General features: G+C 45.4%; 2 protein-coding genes across 3 annotated transcripts in view; one reads left to right on the plus strand and one right to left on the minus strand.

Annotated features, from left to right (window-relative positions):
• golga7bb (golgin A7 family, member Bb) lies at positions 1-12,787 on the plus strand. Its single transcript, XM_053875723.1, has 5 exons — positions 1-118; positions 3,395-3,520; positions 4,665-4,817; positions 9,230-9,331; positions 10,190-12,787. The coding sequence occupies exons 1-5, from the start codon at positions 107-109 to the stop codon at positions 10,274-10,276; spliced, it is 480 nt and encodes a 159-aa protein (XP_053731698.1). The 5' UTR covers positions 1-106; the 3' UTR covers positions 10,277-12,787.
• The window catches only part of crtac1b (cartilage acidic protein 1b), a 24,878-nt gene continuing 13,742 nt past the window's right edge, over positions 12,077-23,212 (minus strand). Inside the window, exons 8-15 of one of the 2 annotated variants that reach the window (XM_053875721.1) lie at positions 18,538-18,674; positions 16,431-16,513; positions 16,139-16,239; positions 15,908-16,076; positions 14,272-14,417; positions 14,159-14,201; positions 13,948-14,091; positions 12,077-13,777 (exon numbers count right to left, since the gene is read on the minus strand). In XM_053875721.1, the coding sequence (XP_053731696.1) occupies positions 13,656-13,777; positions 13,948-14,091; positions 14,159-14,201; positions 14,272-14,417; positions 15,908-16,076; positions 16,139-16,239; positions 16,431-16,513; positions 18,538-18,674 (945 nt within the window). In that variant the 3' untranslated portion in view covers positions 12,077-13,655. The remainder of the gene's footprint in view (positions 13,778-13,947; positions 14,092-14,158; positions 14,202-14,271; positions 14,418-15,907; positions 16,077-16,138; positions 16,240-16,430; positions 16,514-18,537; positions 18,675-23,212) is intronic. The other variant, XM_053875720.1, reaches the window with a different exon arrangement.

Below are 23,212 nucleotides of genomic sequence, written 5' to 3' on the forward strand. Positions count from 1 at the left end.
GGCGCGTGCGCACCACCCAGTCGGCGCTCACGTGCTCCTCGCGCTCGCGCCAGCAGCCTGAGCAGTGTCCACGAGCGTCTTGAGCGCGGGTCTTCCTGGCGGCAACATGGCGACAGAGGTGAGTCCTGCGCTGTTATTCAGGAATTGAGTGGACCTTAAACACTGAGCCGGAGCGGACGTGACCCTCTCTGGCTGGTTTCTGGAGGCGCATGTGGTCTGTCACTGAGACGGAGACTGAACTCGCTTTAGGTTTCACGTCGAATAACTGTTGTGAAACGTGGTGTCACTCATGCACGCGTGTTCTATCCGCATGTTGCTTTGAGCGTGGTGCCGCACCGCTGCATGCTGGTTGGCATCAGACCTGCAGAGGCAAAAGTAGAGAGCAGTCAGAACCATGGACAGGGACTCGATCTCCTGTTTCCCTTCACGATTTCAATGACCCCACGTTGCTGCTTTGGTCCCTCATCATCATATGAACTCTATATATAGAGCCTGTTTTTACTCAGTGCCAACAGTTTCATTTTCAACAGCAGGTGTGTTTCGAATCAGACCAGAACAGCTTCCTTGTCTCTCTGTCCTTGGTGTGTCAGCGTGCAGCTGAAGGCACGGCCGCCTTGCTTTATCATGACAATGGCTTCACCAGCACCTCAGGCTGCATCCATGCGATGGCTCACACTGGGAAGTGCCCACGATAACTGTGTGTTGATGTGAGCTGGAGACGGCAACTTGATCCCAGATGCTCTTTCTTTCTTCCCATATTGTTTCTTTTAAATGGCTGCGTGGGTTGAGTCAAAAAAAATACACCACTTGATTTCCTCAGCAACTGAAATCAGTTGTTGTTCAAAATGGGATGTTTACACACAGGTTCAATTTAAAAAGTAATTTAAAAATGTTATTCTGTTCCATCCCAAAATGTAATAATATAATACAGTAAAGGCTGTTTCTCTCCAAACCGATCTACACCGATTTTTTAACAACTCCTCACTCATCGTGTTTTTTTTTTGTTTTTTTTTACCTGAAACTGAAACTGAAACTTTTGGATAGTTTAGTTCCTCAGTTACCGTGAGGTGTTACATTCCAAACTGTCTGTGAAAAGCTAAAGTCTGTGATCAAGTGATAGTCTGCTGCTATTCAATTTCATTACTTAAAGGCCAAAAGAAAAGGTCAATTGCCATGTGGCAACAAAGAAAAAAACATTTTGAATTAAGTTAGCTGTTAGCTTAGTTCCTTTGTTTATTTTTCAAATGTGCGGTATGAGTTTGTGTCATGGTTTAATAGTGATTCATTGTGTTTTGAAAAGTGAAAAAATGAACTTATTAAGATGGTGTTTGAGTGAACAAAATGTGAGTCTGTTGGACTTCATTTTAAACTTTGTTTTTGTCATTAAAAATAATTAACGCTATGGCGCACATTGGAGGTTAAAGATGGGTGAAGTTGCTGACTCGTCAACCTTTATCAGTGCCACCAGGAGAAAAAGGTTCATCCTCATGAGTCCACAGAAAGATGGACCTGAATGTACTGTCCTCTTAATACATTTGACCACAGATTATGATATTGGATTCATTCGAATTTGTCATTTGTTAGTGACCGAATTGAAACGGAATTGTTGTAGTGTGGTTAATAATTACTGCCTACTTCAACACACGACAGCTCTGTAGTTTCATCTGAATTGCCAGTTGTATGAGACTTCTTAATTTACTGCGCAAGTATATGAAATAGTGACAGCGTAGGTCATCAGCAGTGTGCTGCATAATCATATCCAGAATGATTCAATTATGCATACAGCGCTTCTGTAGTACAACTGCAGCGTGGAGTATTTCTCGACAGCAAAATGAGCAAAATTACCATTTTTAAAAACTCTAAATTGCTCAAAATCTTTGACAAAGACTGATGAAAAAAATGTGGAGAAGCAAAATAGATAATAAGAAATAGAAGAGAAATAGAGAAATGGAAGATCTACCAGCCAAACCAACAGTGAGTTGAAGCCTAACAGCCTGAGAACTGGGTGTGCTGTAATTGTGTGCCCTTTATGATGCGTGCCCACTGGCAGCTCTTCCACATGCTGTCACTCTGCGTTTCTGCTCTGAGAGTAAATAAACTTGCCATGAATTGAGACCCGTGCTGCGGAAATAACAACTGTGTGGGCAGTAGCTAGAATAAACGGCAACACTCGAATGTAAGGATGGTCGACTGAGTGCATTCTATTTAGCGATATGCAAATGATCGTCAAAAAAGTTTCATAGTTTAAGATTTATAATATCAAAAGTTAATGTGAAACATAACAGAATGTAACTTTGAAAAGACGGTGCATTTAAATATTGTTCCCTCGTGTGCATCAGTGCGCTTTTTCATGTCACTCCAATAAGCAAATGAATGTAAACAGAAGCTGAGCGTAAAGCAGGAGTGGGCGACAGTCAGACAGCGTGGAGATGATGGAGCGTCTCCTGTTATCGGTCCAGCACATGAACATCTGCCTCCTGTCTTTTTAGTCATAAGCTTAAATTCAATTAAGACCACTGAGCAAAAATCAACAAACCTTGATCTTTGCTTTGGATGAAAAAAAAAAAAAACTCAATCCACAAAATCCAACAAACCCAAATTGAATGGAAATATGAAAATAAATATGCCAAATGAAATAAAGAAAGACAAGTTGAACGTACATTTATAGAACACTGATAAGGGGAAACGAGTGATGGCTTTACAGAAGTCTGAGGATATTAAAAGCTCAAGTCCACAGAGGCTGGAGTGGTTGTGACATGAAATGGCTGTGAGCAAATAAAAATAGCTGCTTGGTTTCTATTTCTGGTGGTAAGTAAAGACCCAGTAAATAGATGAAGAGCGGCGACTGTTTCCTGATGTGTGTGCGGGGAAGCTCCTCAAAATAACATTACAATGCTGATGTTTGGACACCTTCTCAGAGAACCACCAACATAGCAGCATTGAATTACCATTTGACCGCGGTACATTTCGACATTACTGCCTTTTTTCAATTTCTATCACACCATTAAGCTCAACTATTAGTCTAGCTCATGGGATTCCCTCAGTTCGTCCATGCACAGGTCTCACACATCACACTCCCACTTGGTCTCTCATTACTGTTCTCTGATGAGGAGAGAATCATATCAGCAGGAGACTCTTCCTCACCAACCGGCCCATTTCCGCTGCTTCCCAAGAGACTTTACTACCTGGCAACACTTAGGGCCTGTTAAGCGGACGCGGGAGGAACACATGCTAATGGTGATGGAACTGGTGTTTTCCTGTGTGACTGTGCTCAGTGGAATCCCTCCAACTTATGGCGTAATAAACGGACAGAATGCACAACCAAATCTGAGTCGACTTTCTCAACACAGTAGGTGTTTAACCTCTCTGTTTTTTTTCTCGGTTGTTCCTTAAGTTCCACAACCTTCAGGACCTGAGGCGCAGCGCATCTCTCGTCACCAAGGTCTTCATCCAGAGAGACTACAGCGAGGGGACCATCTGTCGCTTCCAGACCAAATTTCCCTCAGAGCTCGACAACAGGGTGAGTCTGCGCACACAAATGGCGAACGCTACAAACTCAGGTGGAGGAGCTGAAGCTAGTGGCCAATATTGTCATCATCCCATCCACCTTGTAAACAAGTAGCCACTGGAGTTCTTCTGAAACGTCCCTGATCAGGGGCGTACGCACATTCCTAGCTGGCACCCGACTTGTAAGACGTTCTTTTAGAAATAGTTTCCAAATACTTGTTGGTGTCTCGCTCCCACCCATCGGCTTTTTTTGAGCATCCAAGAAAAGTCTTGTTTTCCATGTCTCACAATGGACCTGAGATGTCTTGGTGGTCCAGTGGTACATCATCTGTTGGGACCCAGAGGTTAGCGTAGCACGTACAGTATAGTTGGAACACACGCTCTTATTCATATGTTCAGTTTATTTCTCTCTCTCTCTTGTTTAACTCTTTTGTTTATTCCCATTTCTCCATGTTTATTTCCTCACTATGGCAGCCCCTGTGATTCCAGTATCTGTGGTCTGGTGTCAAAGGTTCCTTGTGACATGAAGGTCAAATTTGCCAGGAAAAATATAAGCACATCATTTCCCATTTTGAGCTGAAGCCGCAAGTCACACGACCTCCATTCTCTGGCGTCCAAACAAACTAAAACAATTGATCTGTGTTACTGAAGGACATTCGGAAGTGCCAGGATTAGTTAGGAACCGTTGATGGTTTAGTGTGACAGCTCAAGTCCAGTTCAATCTTGTGAGCTGACTTTATATCCCACATAGGCTTCGCAAACAGATTGGCTTCTTGTTTGTGTATGAAGTCATTGTGTTTAGTGTTCATGTCATTGTGTGATTTTGAGCCCCGGGCCCTCGAGCAGACGGTCCTCGGGCCCCCCATCCAGCATGACTTCACAGTAAATTAGTTTTGTCAGATGCTCAGACCGTTGGCAGCCGCCATCGTGACTAATTCTTCCTCTTTTCATAACGTGTTAACAAGGGCTATTTCTAAATTGTTTGACAAATTGCGGAGCCTGTTTGAGTTGAACAGGAAGCAGCTGGTAGTTTGGCAGGCTCTTGAACGGTTCGCTGTCAGGGTTGTGCCAGAGAGCCTTCTAGTGCTGAGGCTGCTTTAAAGGGGCACGCGAGCGTTCACACCTCCATCTGGTTCTGTGTTTGTCCATGCAAGTAGATCGAGCAGACTTTGCTGGAGGAGACGGTGAAGACGCTGAACTCCTTTTACGTGGAGGCTGAAAAGATCGGAGGCCAGTCGTACATGGAGGGATGTCTGGCGTGTGCCACGGCCTACCTGGTCTTCCTCTGCATGGAGACCCGCTACGAGAAGGTGAGGGTTGTACATGACACTAAAAACGTGGAGAAAAAGGGACAATGAGCTCCTGGCTGGCTTTATAGCCGCATGCTTGAAATGACTGCCCCAGAAAGGGACCAAGATTGGACCTTGTACATCTGCCTGTGACAGCTGAAGGCAGTCGTGATGCCCACATGAGTGGCACTTTACAGGCCATTGATAATAAGCCATATGGAATTATGTCGTGGGCCATATGGGGCAGACGTGGGGAATAAGTTTCAACACTTGGTTCTATATCCCGACACACCAACAATAATTAAGTGGAAAAAGCAATTCTATGTGTCATATTACATCAAGCCTGATATCAGAAAATAAAAATGAATTAGACTAGATAGAAAAGATTAAATGGAATAGAAAAGGTAGGATTAAGAAACCAGAACAATTTAAGACCAAACCAATGCTCTTTATTCTTCAGTAATCAAATGCCACATTCTAGTATTGTAGCTGTGCATCCAACTAAAGTCTTTTCAAAGCTACTGTCACTCAAGTTAAATTCTAAGTCCAGGACTGAGTCGTGCCAGTTTCAGCTGATCAGAATTGTCAAACACAGAGACATTTATTGCAGCTTAAACAACTACTGGCCGTTAAAAAAAACTGCATTTCAACGTATAAGTTAGTGGAACGGCGGAACCACAACCAAAACGATTTCAAATTTGCTCAATGAAGTTCATATGTGGTGCCGTTTACGGGACACGCTCCATCATCAACATCAGGGGTGGCCGACCAGTCAGAGGCTAAGAGCCACATGGTTTTACTGTGTTGCTGAAAAGAGCAACATCCTACAAACATGTGAGGCTGTAAGACTCACCTGAACAGCGGGTCACGTGACTTAGCGGCAGTACAGCGGTTAAAGCACATCCCTGTGTGTCACCGGCGTATGTCTATTGTGCATGTATTTTTAAAATACGATCCGCCTCGAAATATCAGAAATATCTATATATAGATAGAAATGTGTGCGGCATTTATTTTACTGTGTGTGAGCAACGCTGAAGACTGGGGCGTCTCATCTTCACTCCACTGAATTAGACAGACTTCAAAACAATCAACAATGAATAACAGGTGAAACACATGCCATACCTTTAGTTTAGCAAAGAGCAAAGTGAAGCGTGGAACTAAGTCATGTAAATCGTGTTGATCGTGGATCTGATGACGCTCCAAGTCTGAGGACCGCGACTCACATGCGCATTGAACGTGAGGTTTATTGTTTATGTTTCAAAGTTAAACGCAAGTCAAAGTCTGTGAACAATATTTTGACATTTCGCCGGAATAGCTCTTACTTTTTCATCTTATTTCCTGTATAAACAACCATCTCAACAGCAACTTGACCAAAACAGCTGCCAGTTTCTGGGGATAGAGCTGCATGTGGCTCGGAAGCCGCGGGTGGGCCAGATCTGATCAATACCATGATCCTTTTCATGAAGGAGTTTTCACATGGTGTGGCCAGAACATTGTTCCCTTCAACATGCCTAGACCATAATAGGTCCCTAATCGGAAACTAACAGGATCAGTAAAATGTGGCCAATACTAGTGTCGTCGAATGCTAGGTAAATATCTGGCAGTTTATAGCATAGAAAAACATTTGTCTGTGTTACATCTGGTCTGTGTTTCACTTGAAAAGAACGGCAGCGCTGACACCCTGAGGTTAGAACCAGTAGATTTCACTTCCCCTCACTCTCAGGAGCAGCCACAAGCAGTGGCTGTGTATATATCAGCTTCATTTCAGCACAATGACACCAGCTTGCTTTGGAACAGCTTCAGTGTGCTGCTGGACAAGGCTCGGCATGAGACCGACGGGAGATTAGAAGAGAATCTTCTCCACGGCTGCTTGCCTCCTTATTGGCCGGTGAAATTGAGCGTGAGAGCAGAGAGCCAGTTTGATTAGTCCAATTGTGCTTGTGCCACGTCTGCTTCCTTTAAATAAAGGCAAAGAAGCAGTGGCTCCTGCAGGCGCTGCTGTGCAGATCTACTTCACCCGTAACTTTTATTCCAGTGGTCCCGAGCATTTCCTCTCATGACGTGCGTGTTTTTGTGTTCAAGTCATGCAGGATGCACTTTCATCTGCCTGTCAGCTGCTGGGTGAGATGATAAGAGACTTACAGAAGAGCTGTTTATGTTCTTGTTCGACTCCACCGTGGCTGAGAGAGGTTCGGACTGATGGCAATCACAGACTCCCACCCAAGTGGAGGTGTTCCTCAGGTGCGCTGGTTAGGAGGCCACACACGCCACCGAGCCTCCATGTGGCTTCACGTTCACTGGAGCGGCCATACTTGCTCATGCCCATGTGAAAAGGCCTTGATTGCTCCCAACCTGTCAGAACAGATGAGTGGACACCTGTGGGCCGGATCTGAGGAGACTGAGTTTCACCATGGTGAGGCACAGTGTGTGGGTCTGCAGGGCAGAGACTGGGGCTGCAACTAAGGATGACTTTCGCTGTCCGCTAATCTATTCATTATTTTTTCTGTTAGTCGACTAATCTTGTTTACCTTTGAATTTCAGTTGCTTAAATCATTTCACCGTGATACTACGACACTATGCATTATTAAACAAGTATACAGTGGTACCTTGGTTCTCGACCACAATCCATTCCAGACGGCCGTTCGAGAAGCGATTTGTTCAAAATCTGAATCGATTTTTCCCATTACAATGAATGGAAAAAGAAATCATGCGTTCCAAGCCTTAAAATAGTCTTTTGTAGGAGTGAATGTAGAGTGTCTGCTGCAGGTGCGCTGTTCCTCTATGTGTGTGGCCGCTGCATGTGGGAGGGGTTGCCGAGTGAGTGACGTCTCTCCAGAAGTGAAGAGGTGCCCGGTGCGTGTCCAGCTCTGAATGTGAGCTTCTGTGCAGTTTGGCTGTGACAAAGTCATAAACCTAGTCACGCTCTGTCCCAGACTCGCTTTTTTCGGGGGCGTTCAAGTTCTGGATTTTCGTTTGAAATCCAAAGCAAAAAAATCTTGAAATTTTTGTTGGAATTCTGAGACGTTCGAATTCCGAGAAAACTTCGAAAACTGTGGCACCACTGTATTAAAATCATGGCACATAATCCAGGAACATGTACTTACCCTGTGAAGCTTGAAGCATAAAACAGTTGACATAGAGCTCCAATTCTTTCAAATGGAGGTCTTTATTGGTCCTTGAGAAGAATTTAAAATTATCAATATTCAAATATGTATCTCATATAAAGTATCTGATCAACAACCACATCAAAAGGTCTTATTTGAATCATAATCTAAAACGATGTGTTCAGTGTAGCTCCCTAGTTCAGTTCTGGTTATTGTTATTGTCATCTACAACTTACAACAAGTTAGCTCCGTGCTAACTATCATGCTAGATGTTAGCTCGAGGGTGAGTGGCGTCACAGACCAAACACGGAACACTCTTTCGTCATTCTACCATGGTGTCGAAGGGTTTTGCTCATCCTTAGGACGTGTTATCTTGGCAAACAAAACGAAGCCACGCTTTTGAACATGGCGACATGTCGCCTCCCGCTTGGCAGTCAGTCGGAGGTGGTGGCGCAGAGCCTGGGGCACGGAGCCTGGGGCGTGCCGCGACGGTGGCCAGTTGGAGTCCCACCTCTGTCTGGAACCAATTAAAGGAAGATAAATATCTTAATAATATATCTTAATGATTCCAGAGAATGTGATAATTTCTCACTGCTTCTCGATAAGAGCCAGTTCTCGATGACCATCCTGTGTGTGTTCACACCAACAGCAACACGACGCATCATCGTACAGATTTTGACGAAATTTTATTGTCTACGTCATCGATGACATCAACTAATCGTTGTAGCCCGAGTAGAGACAGATAGAGATGGTGGGTGACCGGCAATACAGGCACCCTCCTGGTGAGATAGTGATGTAGCTGCACACCTGATGTCATTTAGACTAAACATGTCGGTGGCAATTCTATCACCAGACTTTTGTTTGTTTCTTAAACTTGAGCTTGTTCAGCAGAACAGTACATACACCGTCCAGCTCGCACTTTTCCCGCCAGTGAACCGAGGCAGAACATTCCTCCTGAGAGAGCCATCTCAGGAATTAGGAGCAGAAGCGGCCAAATGGAAAGCCTGAAGAAGAGAAAATCCTCATGTCTGTAATCTGATTTGCTTAGCTTCGCCTGACACAAGCGGTTTGGAGCTGCATCCTAAAATAACTCCTGTAATCAAAGCATAATGAAATTAGCTGGAGTTTGGATGACCACGTTCGAGGGGAAATAACGACGACACGCGGGGATTTTGGAAAGTCTGCCACTGCAAGCCAGTTCCTTCCATTTCTCATCCTGTCTCCATCCACAGTGGAAATTAGGGTTCAGTCCCGGAAGACGTGCCCTCATTTTGTCACTTCCACTTGGATGCAAATGTGAAAAAAAAGTGAAACTTCTTCTGTTGCCAGGTGCTAAAGAAAATCAGCGGCTACATCCAGGAGCAGAACGAGAGGATCTACGCGCCTCGAGGCCTCCTGCTCACGGACCCCATCGAGCGAGGGATGAGAGTCGTATCCTTCAACACTGCGTGGAGAGTGGGGGTCAGCATCTCACCCATCTGAGAGCCACCAGCTTGGACTGAATGGTTGAGATGGGATGCGATGAATGGATGACAAGACAGAGAGACAGTCTGAGTTGGTTAGGTGGATGAATGGAAGGGTCACCAGCCGCACACCTAAACACCCACTCTTGGACTGACACACCCCCAAACTCAGGTACACCCCACATGTTTGAGAGGACACAGGGTTATTGTGGGACCACCCTTGTACAAGGTAAGTCCCTCTGTCCAGGAGAACAGGAGACCAAAACCTATCACTTATGTGGCCCCCAGAGGGCCACCCATTACTGCCCTCAGACGGTGTTGTATGTTGAGAGAATAGAGGATATGAAGTGAATAACATAGAAGGATAAGATATTCTAGCATGAAAGTACCAAAAAAAGGTTCTGAAATTAAACAAGTAAACAGTGAATAAATATAGAATATATATATAAGGTCAATACCCTCAGGCAATAGGAGCTACGGAGGGGAATAAGTGAAGGAGGCTTCACTTCATGTTCTTGTTCCCATCACAATTGAGGGAGGATTGTGAGGACTGGAGGGTTCCAACACACAGGAAGCCGATGGAAGGATGGACGGAGAGAGGAACAGACGGGTGCATGAATAGTGGACAGTGAGAACCACAGACAGGAAGTAGAGTGAACTGTTTTCTCCATGGAGGATGGTGGTGACATGAATGGAAGGTTACGTGGATCAGCGAGTGTTTGAAAGAATGGATGGAGAGAGAAACGAATGGATGGACAGTTGTGGGAAAGGCCCAGAACTAGAGAAAGAGTGTGTTGGCTTTTCTCCTGAGCATTGACCATCTCAGCTGGAGATCAGCGTGTTCGAGGACCGAGGTTCGGGCAGCTCCAGCCCGAGCACCAGCACGTCCTCTGCAGGTCACAGCACTCGGTGACTGGAGGATCAGCGCCAGGCTTACGGGTACCAGCACAGGGGCAGCGGGACACTCACCAACATCCGCATGCTGAAACATGAGAGCACCAGGTTCTAACACTTCCAGTGCGTCGCGCCGTCTCAAGAACAGGGGCGGACACAAACACACACTGAGGGAAAATCAAACGTTTCTGTCGATTCAGTTCACCTTCATCCATCAGCATTGGCCGGGAAAGTTCTCACTGCTGGGTCACTTTAGAGTCGACTGATCCACAGATCCAGACGCAGACTACTGTAGCCAGATTTTTTTCCCCCCGAATCGAACCATTAACCGGCAGATCAGTTGTGTTTGTGTTCAGCCTCCTCTTCCGCTCATGTTTCCTCCCTGTGACCTGGAGATCCAACCTGGGGCTGACAGACTGAACACCACCCACAAGTGTACAGAAGATCATCCTTGTATATTTCAATTGGACATTTATATCCTGTAACATTGATTTAAAAAGAAGTAAAAATGTGACGTGTTATTTTTGTGAAGACAAATCAAGTGATGAGTGTAAAGGAACAATATTTTTATACGACTTTTTTTGCGAGATGATGTTTAAGTGTGTACAGTTGACATGATAGTCAGACATGAATTGTGTTAATAGGTGTTAAGGTGTCAGCGGTATGTTTGAAGCCTGGTGTATGAAACAAGGTGGAGCATGGAGGATGATCCAGTTACCACAATACATGTCGATCCAGTCTGTTGTTGAGGTCATTCTTCAGTACAGTGGACTCCCCTCCTGGGGCTGTAGCTGGTGCCTATCTCAGCGATGATGGAGGGCATGTGAGGGTTGCAGGCGAATGCAAACCCTCACTCGTGGTGCGAAGGTGCAGGAGGAGACGTTTTGTTCCAGCGACTGCCATATGATGTGTGGGAATGAGAAGTTGATGCAGCGTGATGACAGAGCGCGTGCAAAGCTTGTCCAGTTGATCCATCATGGCCTGCTCATTAAGTTAAGCGCCTGGGTCTGGAACCTTTAAGATCACAGAAAGAAGTGATATTTCAAAGACATCAGAGGCGCAAAGCACCTGTAGCGAAAGGTCGCTCTCACACTCCCAAACAGACCTCCTTTCTTCCTCCTCACTTCTGATATCAACCTCCCGCCAAGTGTCTGTAACCAAAACATTCTGCCGTTTTGTTTTGGTTCTCAGACATTCCTGCCTCCCTCCTCCGAGCATGTTGCGTTTTTACTTGAGAAGCCAGGAACAGGAAAAACTCCGATTGACCTCTATTGATCGTTTGAAATGTTTATTCCGCGATTGACAACCCGCGGAGCAACCTTATGCTCCAGAGGAGCTGTGAGTGACGCCAGGCTCTGGAAAAAGGCAGGACCTTCATTATGTTGAAGGTTAAAACATTCTGCTCGCATGTGAACTTCTCATCTCAGGAGACGACTCGGTGGACTGACGTTTGACCCACGTCATGAGGGGTTCTCCAAAACAAGTATGAGGTCCAGAGAAATCCCCCTGTCAGAGTGTTCCATCCAGAGGTGTCAAAAACCTGCACCCACTGAGGGCCTTCCGTGGGTCAGCTGGAGACCGGACTGGACTCTTCTCACAATATCAGAAACATAGAGGCCAGTTGGTGATTGAATTTCCATGTTTTCTAAATGACCGGTCCTGTGTCCAGTGTGAGCCTGATGTGTTTGCACTGTGCGCAGCATCATCTATCCCATAATCCTCTCAGTGGGTTACATCAACATGCCTAGTCCTGGTGACGCATGAAAATCTAAAAACTAAAACTAAATGACTCTGATATGGATCGTTCATGTTCCACTGTGTAAGGCATTCCATCTTGCTAATTCTGTAAGTGACGCCACGGACCTCTGAGCGAGTCTGTAGCTGCAGAAGTTCCACTCCCGGGTTGAACTTCAAGTCGACAAAAACACCAAAACGTCCCACAGCAGACAGAGGAATCATTTGCTGTCATGCTGAAAAGGTCACGTTCATTTATTTTATTTCATAGGAACATTTTATAAACGACTCTGTCTTTCTTCCTTGAACTTGCGTCGTGGCAAGCGAACACATCAGATACCTTTCGACAGTCGAGCCGTGAGCAGAGGGGATGGAGCGGTCTGTGGCTGTTGTCCGTCCGCTTTCTGTCGAGGTGTAAAAATGTTCAAGTCTTTGTGGCTTCCACATTGAGCCAATAAAGGGCGTATGCTCGGTGACTCGGAGAGAAAGATGCGTCAGATGGCGGGTTGACAACATGTTGGAGGGCCCAAAACAATTTAGCTTGAATTAAGTTAGTCAGCTGTTGCAGTTCATTATGGGGAAATGAATTAGTCTCTAAGGCGTTACCTCACATGATAATAGCGAGGGTGGGATGCAGGCCACGGGCCTGACCTTTGACACGCCGCCTCACTCAACACACATTCATTCGTCATCTGTGGCTATTTCCTGTATCTGGGACTGGATTTAGTTTGCATGTTGCTTTGTGCTCTGATTGTTTTTGCTTTTAAATTTGTGTACTTTGATCTATTTTCTTATTATACATATAAATAAATAAATATCATTTCAAATCTTGAACTCACACAAGCATCATCTCTTCCCTCACTCTTGCACCGACCCTGTGTCCAATAAGCTTTTCATCCCCGGTTCCCCCCCGAACACACCTCCAGTGTCAGTGTCATTTCTCTCTTCTTTTTTTGCTGCATTCTATTTGAATTTGAAGGAAAAGTTTCTTGAAACACACATGCAGTACTTTTTTTGGGGTCCCAGATCGGCAATGCCGCCGCATCGTCCTCACAACTTTGGTGCTTTGTGTGCGTCGTCACACTCTACATATGAAGAAAGAATCCAATGGAAAACGTAGTGAAACCTCTCCAAAACTCGGAGACAGATGGCTGCTCATATGCTCCTCCACACCTCCCTGGGTGCAGTCATTCGCTCGCGCTGATGAAAGCTAAAGACCTGCTCCTTCTCCACGTCCCTCCGCGGTGAGAAAGAGAGCGGCGAGGATTTACGTCGCAGCTCGGTGGAAGTGCAGATGTGACCTCAGCGAGTCTCTGATGGATGTGTGAGGTGGGTCGATGTGAGCCGCTCCGCTTATTGACTTGGCTTCAGTTCAGTGAGATAAGTGCCAGGTGATGATGTGAGGACGTCACACAGTTCTGCTCCTCATCTCTCCCAGCATCATGCGCCCTGTGAGTCTCTTAGTGTTCAGAAGGGGCCGGGAGACCAGAGGTGACACACAGCAGCAGCAGCAGCGAGGGGAGAGGAAGGGGGTGGGGGGGTCTACTGGACATGACTGGTACCACAGATCCATCACGCTGAGTGAGATGAAAACATGAGCAGGGAGGTGCCCTGGAGAGTCTGTACAGTAGTGCAGGGAGCAGGAGACGGCTGGGGGAGGAGGGCTACAGAGCTCCGCGCTGGAGATGAGGGGAGATAAGCGTGGAGATGGATATCAGCCAGAAGGGGAGGCGGGATTGTCTGTGTTCTCCAGAGGAATGTGCTCCACCAAAGTAGGCAACCTGGGCTGCAGCGAGACAGAAACCAGAGCAAGAGAGGACATGGTTCAGATAAAGGCCACAGCTGACCGTCGGCATCATGAGAGACGGCGAAGCCGAACTGCGGGTGAGGCGAGACAGAGACAGACGGACTGGACAGAGGACAGAGGACCCGTCACCCTTCAGACCCTTCGCTTACCCACACAGGCCGAGCCGTCGTCGTTGGGCTCGAAGCCCTGGTTGCATCTCCGCTTGGCGCGACACTTGAAGCTGCCGTAGGTGTTGGTGCAGATGGGGCGGTCAGGGGGGCACACAGAGGGGAACTGGGTACACTCATCCTTATCTACAGACGGTGTGGGGACACAGGTAAGGGGACCCGAGGACACATTCAGGATCAAGCAACTACCAACCTGTGCAGCGGCCATATTCGTTCAGGGCAAACCCGTGACCGCACTGCAAGACAGAATGAAGGGCGTTAAAGGACATTCCTGGGACGCGCAACAACGCGGCGCTGGTCTGGTACCTCGATCTCCACAGGAGTGGTGACCTCCTCTTCATCTCTGGGGTAATGGATCTCCAGCACGGAGTTTATTTCCGAGGGCTCCAGCGGCCGAGCCACCGAGCGCCCATCCGGCCAGTACACCTCTACGTTGGTGGCCATGTCTTTGCCTGTTTCAAACATATACAAGTCATTCCCACCTCATCCTCTGCACATCCTCAACAAGACATTCCCCGGCCAGAGAGGAAGTGAGAGCCAAGCCCATGCTGCTTTGCCCCATACTCCTTCCACTCCCAATGAGAACCTGAGCTTCTACTCAGAGGCATAGACTTTTTCGCTGTGCAGTCGCTGGTGAAAGAGGAAGAAGTTGTTGTTGTTTTTAGCTCATAATATGGAGTCGATCTTTTGCTAATGACCCAGCAGTGAGCTGTAAACAACATTATCAACTGTCTAGGATAATGAAGTGTTATGGCAGCGGCATTAGGCTCCTGGTGTGGTCATTACCCATTTCAATCAGACCAAGTGAGGCCCGTGAGCCCCTTAAATCTGAATGAAACTGGCATTCCTGACGTCAACAGATTCAGTCCCAGCATGTCTTCACGATGAGACACTTTCACTGTAGACACTCTGCCGCTGCCCTCTCACTGCAGCCTTGATCCCTGCCTGAGAGGAGCAGCTCTGTCCCTCACACCTTGCCATCCCTTTAGACCAGACCTGCGCAAAGTGCGTCTCAGGGGCCACACACAGCCGCTTGTCTCTATTTTTGCGGCCCACATAAGGTCAGTCTAAAACTATAACTGATCTGAAGTCATGTTTTTCTCCCAATTCTTTTGTACTGTACTCAGGCATGACTGGTTCAACTGTAAATATAACACAGACGATTCCCCTTTTTTCTTCTTTCTATTTGCCATTTTTGCTATTATTTCCACAAAATACATTGAAAGAAAGTTGAAAATATATTTTCAAATAATTGCCTTTTCTAATAATTTGGTCCATTGCTCTGTTATGATTTATATTGAAATAAAATGAAGCATTTTTATAGGTTTCATGGCACACTTACACTTAGTATATGACTAACATTTAACCCTTTTAAGTCCATTTTGTCTTTGTTATTTAAGAGTATATATACTTTTATTTTCCCCTTCATGTTTCGTAGTCATGGCCTTCTTTCTTTTGGCACCATGGGCCCCCTCAACAATCGCAGTTTAAAGTGTGGCACTTTTGGAAATGTAACTGCCCACCCTTGCTTTAGACAGTGCAGCCGGGGTGAAAGGCTGCGATGACAAGCTCAGCTTTATTGAGAGGCTCAGGACAGAAAAGCCACCAGTCACATACTTGTCATGAACTGAGGGAGGAAATGAGGTCACTCTCGAGTCACGTCCAAGTGCATGGTCTGTGTGAAAAGACTCCTTTCTTCCACAGGAATCACAAAGGCTGAAGCCAAAGCAGAGTGCGCCACAGTGTTGGTGTATTTTTCAGTACATTTCTCAATCCCTTGTCACCTGCTCACGTCTCAGTTTCACTGCGAGAACATTCCTTCATCTTCTGCCTCCTCTGCTTGGCGTCACCAGGGAGTTGGAGGAGATCCAGTGGATTTAAAGGCCCAAAGACGGGCAGACTAACCACCTGTCGGCTGGATGTTTTGCTGTGTCCCACTCACCGAGGCCAAAGTGCGCCACAGGTTCCATCTCACACAGGTATCCGGAGCCTCCGTCAATGATCCGCGTGTGCGGTCCACTTCTCTTGGTGTACACCACCACCTTGGCCCCTCTGGCGAAAGCTCCGAACCTGGTGCGAGGGATGACACGCAGCCAGGAGTTGGTGGCGCCCTGAGAGACAGACCAGAGTCAGACCCGGGTTTATGGGATCCATCCTGATGCCTGTCACACACCTGGTTGACTTTGTAGACGGAGAGCGGCTGCGCTGCACTTTCTCCGTGAGACACCAGCAGCTCCAGGCGCCCGTCACCGTCGAAATCTGTCGCCACCGCTCCTGCACACGCAGAGTGACGGTGCAACGCTTGAGTTAACAACAGTCAGGTCAATTACCCGAAAATATGATCATCATGTTTTAACAGTCGGACTTCATTGTGTGGAACGAGTCTGCTGATGGAGCTGCAGAATCTGCAGCGGACCTCTGTCGCCCTCTGACGGCCGAACGTGTGAACGGGCTTTTACACTGACCAGTTCCACGTCCTTCTGGTTCAGAGGCCTCGCCGATATTCAGCTCCTCGATCTGGGGGTCCCCGTGTTCTCTTCTGCTTACTCTGAAACACCGTCACAAATCAACAGTCAGAAGGTTTCTTGTGTAGCGTTTCTGTCTGATGGATGGATTCAAAACCATGTGCAGTATAAACCTGCTACCACCACTGTCTCAGACACATGTTTGCGCTATAACGGAGCCTTTTCTAAATCAGAAGACATTAGCACCAATATTTCTGAGAATCATTTTTATTTCACTTTTTTTTTAAACTTTTAAACTTTGTCTTCACTTTGTCCTAAACACTGAACTAGTCAGAACTAATTTAACAGCTTTTTATTGTGGTGTTTTTAACCACGCATTTGCATTTGAATGTAAAATAAAGCTGTTAAAAGGTGAACAAAAAAGAGAACAGGTGACCATGTTGATGAAAACACACGTACTGATTTATTGGGCACCAGATGGCAAGTCACAGCTTTGTTATTAGATTAGATTGATGCATTTATTTTGAAGGAGAAAAGTTGAAATAACTCATGTTTCTGATAATGTGCATATTCCTACAAGCTTCTGAATGTCTACAATGAACCTCAGACAAATACATTCAGCTTCAAGGAAGTAGTTCCTTTCTCTTCACACACATCCTTCAGATATTTTGTTCAGAAGAGAACATAACTTGTTTATTGCTAAGAATTTAAAAGAAAAACAGTATCATTATTGTTATTAGCACTAGTTATTATTATTACTACTTCATTACTAGTGTTCTATTTGGTGTTCGCTACCAATAATTATAAAATAAAACAAGTGAAATATGTCAGATGTACTGTAAAATACTCTTCACTGAGCAGTAGGCAGCAGCAGCAGCATTAGTGCAATTCAGATCTGTTTCATGCTATCTTTAGATGTCGCCACCTATTTTCTGAAACAGACATTTCACCCTCTCCGTTTTCAAAAAAGAATCCCAAGTGCATGTTTCTGTTTACATAACATTGCATTCATGCCTAATGCATGTCTGCTGCCATGACATTCCAAAACTGTAGGTGGCAGTGCCACGAGAAGCTGATACCCACGTTTGTAAATAACAATCCTGAAAACAGCATCAACAAGAGCCTGTCTCTTCTCCTCCACGTAAAAGAGAATCTGTATTTGCATCAAGACTTCAAGGGCCCAAGAATGAGTCTAGACCAAGACCAATAGGTGAGAACAAGACTAACACCAAACAGAATACAGGAGCAAAAGTCACATAGCCATACAGACACGTATATTTCATCCAGCAAAAGACAAGGTTGTGATTTTTTTCCAACATAAATCAAGAACTGAGATGCTTTCATTGCTCAGTTTGGTCTCGGGTCAGGTGGTCTGGACTACAATACTGCGAGGCGGTGCGGAGACAGCAGTGTGTGTAACCATGAGACCATGACAGAATCAGACAAACATGTTTGACAAAGGTCCTTGGATCAGTCTGAACTCGGTCAAACCATGGTTTCATCCCCATCTAATGTGCTGATCTGGGCCACACTTCTCCCATCTGATGAATATTGATCAGCTGGACTGAATAATGAGCTCGCGCACAATAGCGGGCCATGCTCGCTGGGCTCCAGCTGATTCATCTTCACAGAGGACAAAGTCCCCGCAGCAGCAGTGACCCGTGTCACATCATCATCCTGTCCAGCAAGACAAACTCTCCTGCAGTGAGCTGCCACGGCTCGACATCCTGATCCAGGAAACCTGTCAAGCCTGAACTGGTTATTGATATTCACCACTGCTCAGAATAACCCGCCTCAGCCAGCCAGAGTTTTTTCCTCCGTGTTAAGTTGAAACAATTGATACACACGGTGAGTTCATTAATATTATCTGGCGTGCGGCTGTGACGCTGGAAACTGTCTTAATGAAAGGTTCATTCATGTGTAGAGAAGGAGGCGGATGCCAGACGTGATAACATCCCGGACGGGGGTTTAGAAATTCCTCTCAGCTCTGACGGTGTAACGGAGAATATTAAACCAGGACACATGAGTCGCTCATGAGGCTCATTAAACTCCCCATTAAGGCTGTAAGTGAGGGACGTCTGTGCAACAGGTGCGGAGGCCTGTGTACCTGAAGAGTCTGTTGGCAGAAGGACCCCTGTAGGCGATGTTGTTGAAGAAGACCTCCAGCTCGTTGTCGTTGTCAAAGTCCGCTGCGATGACGGTGCGCACTGGAGACGGCATGGAGAACTTCTGGGACGCGATGTCCTGAAGAGCAAGGCAAAAGAAAAAGTCTGACCCACTTTCAGTGGCTGGAGATTGATAGGTTATCTGGCCGAAACAGACAATCTTTATGAGACGTCCACTCAATTGAATGCATCTATCTGGTCCTCCTGTGTGGACACGGTGTGGCACCTCTGGCCCATGCTTTGCTCTCTGGATCAGAGGGACAGCAGGAGTCTACACAGTAACACTGATAATGATGATATGACTTGTTTTGGAAGTTTATGAAGGAATAGTTTCATCGTAGCTGCACATCGACCAATCCCCGATCCGTCTCTGACACGAGCAGGATTTGCCTCGTCCTTTTTTCTGCCGTGTTTCACCTCATATCTGGTGAGGTTTTTTTTTATGTTTTGTCATGAACTCTTCAATTTTTTAGTTGCACTTTTTTTGCTCCCAGGTCACGTGTTCAGCAGGTTAATAATTCCCTGTTTATACATTTTTACATTTGACTTTTAATTTAACTACTTACTAAAATCCAAGCTTTTTCTAATTTTTTCTCAAAATTTCTTTTCAGTCATATTAAAACATTTTAAAACATGCCCTCAAATCATATTTACCCACTTTGCAACGAGTTCCATCCTCAATATTTATACTTCAATAGGAAATCTAAAGAAGTAATTTGCTTTGTTTGATGATTTATCCTTGTTTACTAAAACAGTCCCATCCTTTCTTTTCTTGTTTCTTCTGTCATCTGGTTTGACAATGCCTCACAACTGCAGATGGTGTGGCCTATCAGGAACTTGGTTATTGGGCGAACAGGGACTTTAACACGATAACAAACCACCTCCTTTATTGAAGACCACCTTCCTCCGCTCCTGTCCCACTGATCGACCTCACAACTTGCACCTGCTCTTGCTTGTTTTTTCCTTTCCTCCTCATTTATTCATCCAGCATAAACTGCTGCCACGTCTCTGCTCCACCAAACACGCGTGTTCGGTCTTCCCACATAAATCCAATAATACTTTTAATATAATTTGACTTGTTCTTGTCTTGTGTAAGTTGGGTTATTTGCTGAGCAGCGCAGCTCAGCTCGCACAATCACTGATCCAAAGACAAACACGGGTTTTCTGTAACTTGAAACTAATTTATTTTATAAGTTCTATTGAAGGCTTTTTATTCCCTCCGCATGTGTATCCTACAGCTGTTTCAGCAACAACTCAGTGGTGCAACTAAGACATAGAAAAGACATGAGATAATGTTTCTAAAACGCTAATAGTTTATGAGCCACATCTGAAATCAGATATGAACATTTGTGGCCCCAATATTTTATCATGTTTTAGGTCTCATAACGCGATGCAAAAGTGGAGGCTGCTCTTCACATTGTCTTTCATGTGGAAACTACGACAAGAGATTCCTGTCCACTCCTTACACTTACGAAAAGGTGAGTGGTGATTTTGCTGTATTGTTTTCTTGATGTAAAGAGCTGAGCCAAAAGGCTAACATCATTACAGTGAAATCTTTAATTGTAGTGAGTGAAAGTCATGATGTGGTGTTTTTCTCGGCTCAGTCATCTGCTTCTGAGATGAAGTCTGGGTGGGTTGGTAAAGAGAGATGGAAGAATTCCAAGTACAGCGGAGTAGACGACTGGACGTAACAATATCTACAGAAAACACTGATTTACAGTCTTTCACCTGTCACACATGAGCAGACATTCTCTTTAACATCGCACTCAAAGCAATAGACAAATGGTTTGAGCTCAGCCAGTGGAAAACCGATTCCACGAGGTCATCAGTTCAATTCTCCGCCGCAGTCGTCAATAAACGTCGTCCTTGAGTCAGACTCTGATCAGTCACCAGCTTGATCTCTCACTTCAAGGACCTGCGCAGAACAATTCCCTTCTCAAATATTCTTCACCTTTCATCTGAAGCGAGTTGGTACTGGCGTGTTTCAATCCTCCTCAGTGAGCAGCAGCCGTCTCCAACTCAGAGAGATAAGAAGTTACAGCAGAGAAAGTAACAGATGCGACTCAGCTGATGCACTGATAAGTCAGAGGGGAGTTCTAGAGAGGCTCTTCGCTCCCTCCAGTATTTACACGCTGCTTTAATTATAGGGCTCATAAAGCGGAGGGGGGAGGGGTGCTGGCACCCTGAAGTGACCTTCTGCCTCTCAGGTGAAGGAGAGGGGACGACTGAGTGACAGCAGCATCATGGTTTTACAGCCTCTGTATTAGCAGGAGGATGGATGAGATGCGCCACTCAGGGTCTTTTAATCATGGCACAGAAACTACTTTTTGAAGAGCAATTAAACCCCCAAAAAACAAGATGCCTTTGAGCTGTTGCCAGACGTGAGTGAGATGGTTCACAAGGTCAGCGTGAAGGTGCCTGTTTATGAGCCTCCATCTCAGGATCGTCTGAAATTGACTCCTGTATATGGAGGCGTCTGTGTTGGTTTATAGATCATGGAGGTCAGAGTTGAGGCCTCGCAAGCAGGAAGGGTTTATTTGAGTTTGTGAGAAGTTTATTTCGCTCCTGGTGGGGGGAGGATCCACCGCCCACATCTGTTCCCACCCACTCTACACTGCTTGTTGTCCTGCTTGTCCATCGCTTCTCATTCAATTGAAGTTCGGATCAACTTTAGAAGAAAATATCAAAACTAGTGGTGGGACTTTAACTAGTTACGTATATGAATTATTACGACGGAAAACGTGTTAAAATATTTGAATCACATTTAATCGTTTTAATTTAATTTAATTTAATTTAATCTACCAGTTTGCTCTCCAGACAACACAGAACCTTTGTAAGTGCAGGAGTTCCTGATGCACAAGACACGTGGCAGCGAGGATGATAACAACAACAACAAACATGGAGGAATCCCTGAACAAAAGCAAACAAAAGCATCTGTTTGCTTTTGTTCAGGGATGTTTTTCACTACACAATGGCCAGGGTTTCCACTACTCTGAATGTACTTGAAATTCTTACAAAATTGAAATTCTTATACAAATATTTTCAAGACATTAAAAGAGCTTTAGTTTAAATAAGGTGATATAAAAACTTGAGTTTAGACACCATTGTGACTTATTGTGCTGTTGTCAAACTGATGCAAAATAAACAATATTCTGTTGTTTAAATGTATGTCATTTGATTCAGTAACATACTAAGTTCATTCAAACTGAAAAATGTGGCTTCTTATGGCAAATATTCTTATGCCATTAAACTGTGATTCATTGAGATTAATTCATCACAAATTCTCTAATTAATTCGATTAATTTTTTTAACCGAATCCCACCCCTACGTTTGCAAATGTATTCGCCCTCCTTTAATACGGATTAACTAGGTAACACTAATGCACATTTAATGCCTCAAAAACTACAATGAAAGCGTGGGTGTATCTCACCACACGACCGGCTCAAAGCAACATGATCAATTAGCATTTAAACTCTGCATCCTCTTTTTTTTTAAGGCTTAATGTAATTCTCTGGTGAAAAATGAAGAACTTCCCCTCTATTTAAATGCAAAGTACGCGTGTGTGTGTGTGTTGTGTATTCATGTGTGTTGGACCCGCCGCCATAGATTTTAATTAAAGCCCTGAGAGGCCTAATCGGCACTTTCCACCAGCAGACAGGCTGCTGTTTCAGCCCAATTGAATTAGCGCTTTACTGGACTGATACAAGCGCTTCATTCTACGTGCCAAAGGTCAGCGCGGCCCACAGGAGGCAGAGGGAGCTCTCGCCTGTTGGAAAGCTTCTGTTGTCCGTACACGTGAACCCTTCATGTGACTCCCATAAAGATGTCACCGGTGACAGTTATCGCTCTTGTAAAGAGCGAGTGTGACAGGTGGACCGCGGCGGAGCTGCCCTGCAGATTTACATGCAACACTGTGCCGGTTTACTGAGCTACACAAACTGTCGCCGACCTCACTGAATCAGTAATTGGGGAAATTGCCGCCTGGCTGTTTTCAAACTATGAAATGGAGCAGGGAGAGACAGGTGCTAACTCACCACACCGCTGTGCACATCGACAGACCATTTTTACAGTTAGCCACTATTGTGTGTCTTCATCGATCGTGAGCTTACAAACTCTCCTTGTCAGTTGTTGTCGCTCTGCTCAGAACACAGCATGGGGAAACACTCAGGGAAATATGAGTGCTGCTCTTTTTGGTGTAAATATGGCATCAAGCAACACAAGACTGTACCTCCCATCGTCGCGCCTTCAGTAGACACTGGCACAAATGTTTTGTCATTTCGACATCAGCCAACCTCACGAAAAGACAACTGCGTGACCTCAACTCATCTCCCTTCGAAGGCGTCACATATTCATACATGCCATGAGAATTTTCTCATTGAAGCTGAGGTCAGCCGGAATCAAACGGTCCCCCTCCAGCGGCAATCCAAGAAGATGGTTGGGGCTACCATGATGATGACCATCATAAACTCCTCATTTTACTTGATTTGTGCCGCAACCTGAGTGTATACCGAGACATTTATACTAAACAGACATGTAAGTGAGCAAGCCTGGTTCCACTGGTCTGGGAGCCTTTTTTCATCTCCCAGTCAGTCGGTCTCTGTAGATTAAATTTGCAGT

Source organism: Synchiropus splendidus, chromosome 9 (genome assembly GCF_027744825.2).
Source record: "Synchiropus splendidus isolate RoL2022-P1 chromosome 9, RoL_Sspl_1.0, whole genome shotgun sequence".
Lineage (NCBI taxonomy): Eukaryota > Metazoa > Chordata > Actinopteri > Syngnathiformes > Callionymidae > Synchiropus > Synchiropus splendidus.

Coding starts and splice junctions, on each gene's coding strand:
- golga7bb (XM_053875723.1), top strand. Junction 4,818..9,229: donor TGGAGACCCGCTACGAGAAG/GTGAGGGTTGTA, acceptor TTCTGTTGCCAG/GTGCTAAAGAAAATCAGCGG. Junction 9,332..10,189: donor TCGAGCGAGGGATGAGAGTC/GTATCCTTCAAC, acceptor TGACCATCTCAG/CTGGAGATCAGCGTGTTCGA.